This window comes from Sapajus apella, unplaced genomic scaffold (genome assembly GCF_009761245.1).
Source record: "Sapajus apella isolate SASKATOON/1434 unplaced genomic scaffold, GSC_monkey_1.0 scaffold62, whole genome shotgun sequence".
Classification (NCBI taxonomy): Eukaryota; Metazoa; Chordata; class Mammalia; order Primates; family Cebidae; genus Sapajus; species Sapajus apella.
In genome coordinates this window covers 9662318-9673320 of record NW_022437002.1, presented here as the reverse complement: position 1 = coordinate 9673320, position 11003 = coordinate 9662318, and the positions used below count along the sequence as shown (strand labels likewise).

At 46.2% G+C, this 11003-nt stretch overlaps 1 protein-coding gene across 4 annotated transcripts; it reads left to right on the top strand.

Annotated features, from left to right (window-relative positions):
- The first annotated feature begins 223 nt into the window (after nucleotides 1–223).
- CUNH1orf109 (chromosome unknown C1orf109 homolog) lies at nucleotides 224–9989 on the top strand. Of its 4 annotated transcripts, XM_032246995.1 has the most exons (6): nucleotides 224–447; nucleotides 1439–1543; nucleotides 1996–2273; nucleotides 6046–6225; nucleotides 9050–9168; nucleotides 9328–9989. In XM_032246995.1, the coding sequence occupies exons 3-6, from the start codon at nucleotides 1999–2001 to the stop codon at nucleotides 9363–9365; spliced, it is 612 nt and encodes a 203-aa protein (XP_032102886.1). In that variant the 5' UTR covers nucleotides 224–447; nucleotides 1439–1543; nucleotides 1996–1998; the 3' UTR covers nucleotides 9366–9989. The 4 variants fall into 4 exon arrangements, with proteins under 4 accessions (XP_032102886.1, XP_032102887.1, XP_032102889.1 ...); XM_032246996.1 differs by lacking the exon at nucleotides 1439–1543; XM_032246998.1 differs by lacking the exon at nucleotides 224–447 and having other exon boundaries at nucleotides 1338–1543; nucleotides 9046–9168.
- Nucleotides 9990–11003: the final 1014 nt, after the last annotated feature.

The window sequence follows — 11003 nt, the reverse complement described above, 5'->3', positions numbered from 1 at the left end:
GGTGCCAGCGCGCGGCCAGTCTGGGCAGCGAGTGGGGGAACCCTCTCGTTCCTCGCTCGCCCGCGGGCTGGCCCCTCCTGCCCAGCTCTCATCCTGGCGCCTCGACTGGGTGCGCAGTGCGGGGTCGCGACTTAAGGTGCAGGTGGCGGCGCTTGGCAGCTGGCCATACGGTGACTGCAGCAGGAACAGCGGTCGCCAGACAACAGGGAGCCCAAGGCAGGAGGCAGCCCTGGGTGTTGGGCGTGTAGACGGCGAGCCCCGCCGAGCCGCGGTCCAGTCGGAGGTGCTAACTGTGCATCTTGACATCTGTCCACAGCCACAGGGTTGGATTGCTCAGGGGTTGTGCTGAGGCCCAGCAAGGCTAGAGGCTAGTCTTGAAGTCTCCAGGGATCAGAGCGATAGCTCAGGCTGAGTCTCAAGGCGGACGGCGACCAGACGGCCAGACTGGTGAGCTCTTGACGAGTTTGTGCTATGATTGTTTGGATTTGGTGCTTTTCACCTGTGGATGCGGTCTGAAGCCATGTCAGAGGGGTTGTGTTTGTGTTTAAGTGTGCATTTTATAGACTGTAGGGGTGATAATCTTGCCTCTCCCCCTCTGAGCTCAGGAACAATTGAGGAAATAAGCAAAGGTGCCAAGCAGGCTCCTGATAGGCACCAGCAAGCTTGGGGGCACTGGCAAGCCTGGCCCTTCCTGGAGAGTCCTTTCTCTCCCTTCCAGCCTGTCCTGTTGCTCCACACGCAACAAGTACTTGAATGTAGCTCTTCCGCCCGAGGTCAGCCCTGGGCAGTGGGTGATGGGGGTGACACCCGTCTGCTGGGTGCCTGAGGATCTTCATCAGGCAGATGGCCAAGATGAGAGGTGATGACAACCGGTACCTAATGCAGGCTCCCCCCAGCAGGTATTTTTATGCTGGGCAAGTCGGGCTTCCAGCCTCTTGGTTTCAGGGCTTCTTTCACCCCACTCCCCAATGCGCCCGACTTCCCTGGGCACCTAGGACGTCCCCCTGCATCTTAGCTAGAGCTGCCACGTCAGGAACCCCTGATTCACTAGTTTTTGCCAGTTGGCTGTGCCACAAACATTGTAAAATGTGTCATTAAGGCATAGCCGGAGGCGCAAGCTGAGAGGAAGAGACTCCCAGCTAATAGGACGTGGCAACACCGCCACCAATTTAAACTGCCGCAGACTGACAAATAAGAAGTTGCCGTGTTGGGACGGCTGCAACATCCCAAGGAAGCTTCAAGCCGAGTGGCCAATCCACATGTGGGACTACAGTACCCAGAAGTCATTGCGGCACAACGATATATTTTCGCGACTCAGTAGCCCTGCAAGCTAGAGGAGCTTTGCGGGGTGGTCACATTTGAGCACACGCAGACAGACTACGGGTGTGTGTGCAGGTCTGGAGGGTTCTCACACTTTGGCTGTCTCTCCTGGTTTCAGGAAGGCGACCGGCAGCCTCAGGCAGGGGAGACTGGCCTCTGGGTCAGAGAATAGACGGCGCTTGGATGCCGGGAATTCTCTGTAGCAGGAGACTGCCCTATCCAGGTCATCCTTCCCGAGGTAAAGCCAGGATCTCCTTCACAAAGCTGAGGCAGGGCCTGACGCGGTGGCTCACGCCTGTAATCCCAGCACTTTGGGAGGCCGAGGCGGGCGAATCAGGAGTTCAAGACCAGTCCGGCCAACATGGCGAAACCTCGTCTCTACTAAAAATACAAAAATTAGCTGGGCGTGGTGGCAGGCACCTGTAATCCCAGCTACTGGGAAGACTGAGGCAAGAGAATCGCTTGAACTTGGAAGGTGGAGGTTGCAGTGAGCCGAGATCGCGCCACTGCGTGAGACTCCATCTAAAAAAAAAAAAGAAGCCACTTCTGGAGGTGAGACAACTCCTATCCAAACACGAGGATGGAGATGACCGCCCACCTTCGACCCAGTGCCTCCCCGACTGACTTGGCACCCCTACATGGTTATTTTCTTTATGTTTTTATCTTTTTCAACAGAAGATGACTCAAGACCGGCCTCTGCTTGCTGTGCAGGAGGCCCTGAAGAAGTGCTTCCCCGTGGTGGAGGAGCAGCAGAGCCTGTGGCAGAGCGCCCTGCTAGACTGCCAGCCCCTCCTGGTCTCCCTCAGCAACCTGGCGGAACAGCTGCAGGCCGCACAGAACCTGAGATTTGAGGATGTGCCGGCGCTTCGGGCCTTCCCAGACTTAAAAGAGCGACTGAGGCGTAAGCAGCTGGCGGCTGGTGACATCGTCCTGGACAAGCTAGGGGAAAGGCTGTAAGCGGCTCCGTAGTGCTCTTTCTTGGTGGAAGAATTTTAAAGCGAGGTGTTTTATATGTAGCTAGGATCAGTCTAGAAGGTGTTTTTCTCCTTGAAAGCATGGCATTTGGAGGTATCTCAACCTTCCTTACTTTCCATCTGGGGCAGTGGGACCTCTGTCAGAAAGCCATTTTCTGGTATTTTCCTTGTCAGAGACTAGGCATGGTTGTGGTGGGCTTAGTAGAAACCACAAAAGAACAGAAAAGGAGCAAAGAAAGCGTATTAGCTCTCCCCTATACTTTTCTTTGGTAAAAGGCAGTGAGGAGCTGTGTAAACTTAGTAGGTCCCAGAGCTAAGGGATTTACATATATTACGTCATAAAGTCTCTTCAACATATCTCTGACTTAACTGCACTTACTCCATGCAGGTAAGAAACTGAGGCTCAAGCAGATTGCCCATAGCGACACAACTAGTAAAGAGTGGAGCTGGGATTCTAACTCAAGGGTGTTTGACACAAAAGCTAGAGCTCTTAATCACCACTTTGTTCTGCTGTAGATTGGAATCTCTGTGCCCAGGAGAAGCACATCTCTAAGTTCTGATACACTTGTTGTCAGACCCAGTATCTGAGTTACAGGCTTTTTTTTTTTGAGATAGGGTGTTACTCTGTCACCCAGGTTGGTGTGCAGTGGCATGATCACAGCTCACTGCAGCCTTGACTTCCCTGGTTCAAGCGATCCTCCCATCTCAGCCCCCTGAGTACCTGGGACAACAGGCATGCACTTCTATGTCCAGTTAATTTAAAAAATTTTTGTAGAGATGGAGGCTTACTTTGTTGTCCAGGATGAGAGTTATAGGTTATTAAGGGCAGAGAAGAGACAGGGCATGTGTATCCTTTCCTTGAACCAGAACAAAAGAAAGTTCCAGTATATACAGTCTGTGCCATAGACTAATAGGAAACTGTCACAGATGAGGACATTCCTATTATTTATTTGTACAAAATGCATTCATCAGGCACCAGTGCAAGATGCCAGGAATACAATAATGAACCAGACTTACTTCCTGTTCTTAATAGAACAGAAGAAATAGACAGTGAATTAAATTGTGAGATTTCTTAAGATATTAATAAGTATGGCTTGTGAGGAGGGAGGAACTTCTGGGAGGAAGTGATATTTAAAACCTGATGGTTGAAAAGGTGTAAACTGAGTCAAGACATGGGTGTGAGTAGCGTGCATAGAGAGTAGTTTGACTGGCCAGGCACGGTGGCTCATGCCTATAATCCCAGCACTTTGGGAAGCATATCACTTGAGGTCTGGAGTTTGAGACCAGCCTGGACAACATGGTGAAATCCCATCTCTACTAAAAATACAAAAAATTAACTGGGCATCATGGTGCACACCTATAGTCCCAGGAGGTTGAGGCAGGAGAATCTCTTGGACCTGGGAGGTGAAGGTTGCAGTGAGCCAATATTATGCCAGTGCACTCCAGCCCGGGTGACAGAGCAAGACTCTGTCTCAAAAAAAGAGAGAATAGTATGACTGGAGCAGAGGCCTGGTAAGAGGTGAGATCAGCTGGGTATGGCAGCTCAGCCTGTAATATCAGCACTTAGGGAGGCAGAAGCAGGAGGATTGCTTGAGACCACAAGTTTGAGACCAGCCTGGGCAACAAAGTGAGACTGACTCTACAAGAAATCAAAAAATTATCTGGGTTTGGGAATGGGCACCTGTGGTCACACGGGGGCTACACAGGGGACTGAGGCAGGAGGATCACTTGAACCCAGGAGGTCAAGGCTGCAGTGAGCCATGTTTATGTCACTGCACTCCAGCCTGGGTGACAGATCTTGTCTCTAAAAAAAAAAAAAAAAAAAAAAAAAAAAAAAAAAAAAAAAAAAAAAGATGAGATCAGAGAGGTAAAGCAGCTCATGAAATGATGGATAAGTTAATGTAGAAAATCATACAGTTGTTAGATCTGTCTGTCACCTTTGACAGAGTCTCACTCTGTCACCCAGGCTGGAGTGCAGTGGCACAATCTTGGCTTACTGCAACCTCCGTTAGATCACTGCACCCTCCACTCCCAGGTTCAAGTGATTCTCCTGCCTCAGCCTCCTGAGTAGCTGGGATTACAGGTGCCCGCCACTACGCCTGGCTAATTTTTTTATTTTTAGTAGACACGGGGTTTTACCATGTTGGCCAGGCTGGTCTCAAACTCTTGACCTCAAGTAATCCGCCTTCCTCAGCCTCCCAAAATGTTGGGATTACAGGTGTAAGCCACCATGCCTGACCTTTAGTGACATTTATATACCATTGTAGTATCATACAGAACAGGTTTACTGCAAGTTGTATACTTTTAAATGGTAACTTTTATGGTTTGTGAATTACATCTCAATTTAAAGAATAAAACACTGCCTGTCAAAGCCTACCACCCAAGAGGCACTTGGTTTTTTCTAGTTCAGTGGTTTTTAGCTTTGGACTTTGACTTACAGAAAAAAATATATTTTGTATTATTCATAGACACACATACATGCATATATAACTGGAATGTTTCACGAAACAATGTTGGGTGCTTTACTTAATACTTTGTCTTCTTTTTATTTTATTTTTAGAGAGAGAGTCTCGCTCTGTTGCCCAGGCTGAGGTGCAGTGGTATGATCATAGCTTACTGTAGCCTCTAAGTCCTCTTGCCTCAGCCTCCTGAGTACAGGTGATTGTCACCATACCTGGCTAATTTTTAAAATTTTTTGTAGAGATGGTCTTGCCAAATTGCCCAGGCTGGCCTTGAATTTCTAGCTTCAAGGCCTTGGCCTCCAAAAATGCTGGGATTACAGGAATGCCACTGCACCTGGCTTTTTTTTTTTTTTTTTTTTTTTAATGTTTTAATTTTTAAAATATTCTATTTATTTTTGAGATGAAGTCTCACTCTATCACCCAGGCTGGAGTGCAATGGCACTATCTCAGCTCACTGCAACCTCTGCCTCTGGGTTCAAGTGATTCTCATGTCCCAGCCTCCCGAGTAGCTGGGTCTACAGGCGTGCACCACCACACCTGGCTAATTTTTTTATTTTTAGTAGAGATGGGGTTTTGCCATGTTGGCCAGGCTGGTCTCAAACTCCTGACCTCAGGTGATCCACCCACCTCAGCCTCCCAAAGTGCTGGAATTAAGGTATCAAGCCACTGTGCCCAGCCCCTTTCTTGATTCTTGAGCCACTCCTACCTCCAAGGCATTGTCACTAATTCCCTTATCCCACTGGTCTCGCTTGGAGATGGTTTTTTTTCCCCTGAGACAGAGTCTCGCTCTTGTTGCCCAGGCTGGAGTGCAGTGGCATGATCTCGGCCCACTGCAACCTCTGCCTCCCAGTTTAAGCGATTCTCTTGCCTCAGCCTCCCCAGTATCTGGTACTACAGGTGCCTGCCACCATGCCTGGCTAATTTGTGTATTTTTAGTAGAGATAGGGTTTGATCATCTTGGCCAGGCTGGTCTTAAACTCCTGACCTCGTGATCCACTTGCCTCAGCCTCCCAAAGTGCTGGGATTACAAAGAGATGGTTTTGCAATGAGGGGACATTTGGCAACATCTAGAGACATTGGTTGTTATGGCTTATGGAGGGTATAGGTATAGTTTACTCCTGTTGTTTATTGGGTAGGGGCCAGGCATACTCCTAAGCATCCTCCAAAGTACAGGGCAGCTCTCCACAACAGAGAATCCTGTAGTCCAAAATATCAGTAGTGCCAAAATTGAGAAACCTTCCTTTATACCTGTCTCATGATATTGCCTAATGTCAGACTCTTTCCTACAGAGCCATCCTCCTCAAGGTGCGAGACACGGTCAGCAGCCATGTGGAGCGAGTGTTTCAGATCTATGAACAACACGCAGACACAGTTGGCACTGATGCTGTCCTGCAGTCTTCAGTGGCGAGCCCCTCTGTGGCTGACATGTTGGAATGGTTGCAAGATATTGAGAGGCATTATCGAAATTCATATCCTTTGCACACATTTCAGATCATAGCCAGAGCTGTTCTAAGTCTTTCAAATTTCAGTTTTCACAAGATTGGAAAACTATATAGTATGGATCAGTTCTCTTTGGGGGTTCCTGAACTTGGATTCTTTCTGCATTCTTTTGTACAATCCTTCCTCTAATAATTTATTGAGTAGCTACTGCATGTCAGGCACTGTTCTTGGTGCAGAGAGACAGGCATTAAAAAAGGAAAATAGAATACCAGATGATGATAAGTGCTATGGAGAAAAATAAAGTGGGGAAAGTGAGGAGGGGAGGAGAGGGTTGCGATTTAAAATAGAGTGGTCAGAGCAGGCCTCATGAGAAAGTGATATTTGAGCAAACATCTGAAGAGGGAAAGGGAAAGAGCTACGCAGATATTTGGGGAGAGAAAGTTCTAGGCTAAGGAAACATCAAATGCAAAGGCCTTGAGGTAAGAACATTTCTGGTATATTCAGGAAATAGGAGGCTAGAGCAGAGTATGAGGGGGAGCTTAATAGCAGATGAGGGTAGTAAGACGGAGCTCGACTTTGTAGGGACTTGAAGGTCTTTGAAATAATTTGGGATCTGGGTGTGGTGGCTCATGCCTATAATCCCAACACTTTGGGAGGCTGAGGTGGGAGGATTGCTTGAGCCTGGGAGTTTGAGACCAGCTTGGGCAACCTGGTGAAACCCTGTCTCTACAGAAAAATACAAAAATTAGCCAGGGATGGTGGTGTATGCCTGTAGTGCCAGCTACTTGGGAGGCTGAGGCTGGAGGATTTCTTGAACTGGGGAGGTCAAGGTTGCAGATCATGCCACGGCCCTCCAGCCTGGGTAATAGAGTCTCAAAAAAAAAAAAAAAACAAAAACAAAAAAAAAAACGACTTTGGGCCAGGCATGGTGGTGTGCACCTGTAGTCGTAGCTACTCAGGATGCTGAGGTGGGAGAATTGCTTGAGCCTTGGGAGGTCAAGGCTGCAGTGAGCCGTGATCACCAGCCTAGGTGTGAACAAGCCTAGGTGACAGATTAAGACCCTGTCTCAAACTGCAGCCCCCCTCCCCCCAGAATAAAAAGCATTTGAGTGAAAGAAAAAGCTCTTAGAAACTTTTGAGTAAGGAGGATAAGACCTATGTCTTTAACAGTATCATTCTGGCTTTGTTGTGGGGTAAGATTTGGGGTACTGGGGGCAAAGGTAAAAGCGGAAAGACCAATTAGTTGAAGCTCTAACCTTTTTCTCTCAAAAAAACAAATTCCCTAGGAGATGGAGTCTTGCTGTGTTGACCAGGCTGGTCTTGAACTCCTGGCCTCAAGTGATGCTACTAGCTTGGCTTCCCAAAATGCTAAGAGTCCAGGTGTGAGCCACCATGCCTGGTCTTTTCTCAGTTCTTGCCTGATGCCAAATTTTAGCCTCTGGCTTAGGCTTCTGCCTTCATGTGAATAACTCCCAAACCCCAGCTTTGCTTTTCTCTAGTCTTGATTTTTGGTTTCCTGCAGATGCCTCCAACTAGATTGTTCTTGGAACTGCAAACTCAAATTTACAATTGAACTCCTCAATCTAGCCCTCAAATTCAGCCCCCTTTTCCTTGAGTTGTAGAATCCACCCTGTTTTCTCTTTTATTTATTTTTTGATACAGAGTTTAACTCTTGTCGCCCAGGCTGGAGTGCAGTGGCATGATCTTGGCTCACTGCAACCTCTACCTCCCGGGTTCAAGCAGTTCTCTGCCTCAGCCTCCCAAGTAGCTGAGATTACGCCTGGCTAATTTATATATATATTTTTTGTAGAGATGGGGTTTCACTATGTTGGCTAGGCTGATCTTGAACTCCTGACCTCAGGTGATCCTGCCACCTCGGCTTCCCAGAAGTGCTGGTATTACAGGCATGAGCCACCGCACCTGGCCTATTTCCTCTTTTAAATGCATGGGTAGCAGCAGTAGTAACAGCAACAGGAGCATGGGCAGAAGGAGCAAGAGCTGCGGCTGACATTACAGGGCACTTGCTATGTGCCAGAATGTTGACACAGTCACTCTTCAAGTCCTTTCATTCTGTTTCCCTGGTGCTTCTTCAATTTTCCTTCTCTGTCCCCTCTGCTGCTTACGTGGCTTCTTACCTCTCACGTGGACTCTTAATTGCATGTAGCTTCTTGACAGGTTTCTCTGTCTCTAGTTTCTTTCCCTCTAAGCTGACTCCAATTAATGATCTCACTCTGTATCTTCAGGAAGTCTGGTTCTGATCCTGCTACTTAGGATCAGAATTGTACTGTACTGTATAGGAATAGCTCCTGTTGCCAGTGGGATCAAGTTCAAAGTCCCTACCTTGGTACTCAGTGTTCTTTCTGTTCTGGCTCAGCCCACCTTTCAGCTTTGCCGACTGCTCTCCATGTGGCATCCATGCTGAGCAGACTGGAAGATTTGCTTTCTGTGAATTCATTCCATGCATCTTTGCTTCTGTGCCTTTGCTTATGTTTCCTACCAGCTGGAGTGTCCCTGATGTCCTCTGAATTGGATGTATTGATTCTCAGGACCTCCACTGAGCTTTACCTTTCACGTCACTTTTGTTTTTTCTTCTCAGGATCTGGTTTTGTCCTCACCGTGCTGAGATCCCAGATTTCAGGGATGGTTATATTCCTCTTTCCCTGTAGCACAAAACCATATTAGTAAATATTGTAGGAAATATTTGTAGCATTGGTTAATCAGGCCCACTTGGTAAAGTGTAAGGATATCTGCACTTTCACTTTTATACTTCCTTCTGGTTCTTACCAGGGCGTTTTTTTTTTTTTTCTTCAGCATATTTCATTTTCTTTTGAGCAGTCCTTAACTTCCAGGAAGGTACCTGAAGAGAAAGTATCTTCTTTCTTCTATCCAGTGGGGAGACTTGGCAAACATCCAAGCTTTGCCGAAGGCCTGGGACCGAATTTCAAAAGATGAACACCAAGATCTTGTACAGGGTACTGGGTTTTTGTTCTTCCTTCATGTCTCCTCTCCTCCATTTTTTCCCTGTGGCCCACCTCTTTGGAAACATTAGAAAGATGCCCTTGCTATGCCTCTGTGTGTTTTATATTCTCTGGAGAGGTGATAATGCCAGTTTTTCTCTCTTCCTATTTCAGATATCCTATTGAATGTGTCCTTCTTCCTGGAAGAGTAAGGAAGCTGTGTTTATCTGGAGACAACGGGCACCACAGTTGAAGACTGACATTGCTGCACCCTGCTATTTCTAAAGAAACGTCAGTATTTCAATCTGACATATTTGAAATATCAATGAGTTGAACCTGAAGACTGGGTCCTGGGGGGGATTAGTGCTTAGATGTCTGAAGGAGCTGCTGCATGCCAGGCCGTGGCTGAGAGTATGTGAGCCATGCGCCTTGCCCTTTTCTGAGGCTCAGGGAAGTGGATGGAGATAGAGAGAAAGCAGGAAGAACATAGTGCCTTGCATCCATTGTAGACTTGAAGAGGTAAGGAAGGCTAGGACAGGAGGCAAAGAGCCACACTGCCCTTGGTATCATCCACAGCATCGTCTGGTTGACAGCAGGTCCTGGCTTTGTGTCTTTTGTCAATACTTGAATCCTCGACAAAAGGAAAACTGGTTTTGATGATTTAAAGAAATAAGTGTGATTTTGACGGAATATATTTAAAAAATTTTGACCAATTGCAATAGTTATCATCAAGCCAATTTCCAGCGCCTGCCACCAGGGGGAGGTGGTGCAGCATGAATCCTGAATGCTTTGTCTTTGAAGGGTTCCTCATTACTGTTACTCTCAGAGGAAGTCACTGGCATAGTGAGACTCCTAATGATTTGTCTTTGAAGGGTTCCTCATTACTGTTACACTCTCAGAGGAAGTCACTGGCATAGTGAGACTCCTAAAATGACAGGGTTTATTTTTTTGGCCAAAGCTGGCATCTGGCTTGCCACATTCCTCTGAGTCTGGAGTAGTTTCAGGGTGGGAGAACACCAGCCCAGAGTCACTCCTTTGGGATCACATTTCCAAGGCCCGCTACCGTCATCCATGTAATAGTGGTGTTACTTTCAAACCTTTCAGCTTCCCAGGGCGCTGTAAAAATCTTGGCCTTTGAATGTAAAGCGGCTTAGTAAAGGGTATAGATATTTTTCCAAAATGAAAATAACTTTTCTTATAAGTGATACGCTTTTATAAAGATCACAGGAAAACTAGAAAAAATTTAAGTAGAAAATTTTAAAACAAACTTCATTAGAGATATTTTGATGTGTATCTTTTCAGTGTCTATTCATAAATTTTATTTTTTTCAATATAGATGGGGTCTCACTATATTCCCCAGCTCAAACTCCTGAGCTCAAGGGATCCTCCCACCTCGGCCTCCCAAAATGTTGGGAATACAGGCATGAGCCACTGTGCTCGGCCAATTCACAAATTTTTTAAAGAACAAACATGGTATCATTGATACATACTGTTAGATTGTCTTTTTTTTAAACCTAATGTAATTTGTTCATCTTTTTATATCTGTAAATGTAGCTCAACACAATTATATACCTTTTGTGAATGTATTATATCTTACAATTTACATTTTATCTTACATTTTACATGCATTTTCCCAAATCTTCATGTTTTTCTATCTATAAAGATAATCCATTTTGATTATGCATCATTATATACCTATAACTATTATTAATAATGTGTATTTATTTTTTCAGAAATTAAAATCTATCATATACATATTATAAATAAAACTTAAAAAACCTTTGAGTGTCAAGTCTTATGTTGGGCTCGGGGGACGGAGATGAAAGAGAACCCTAGAAAGGCTCACAGTT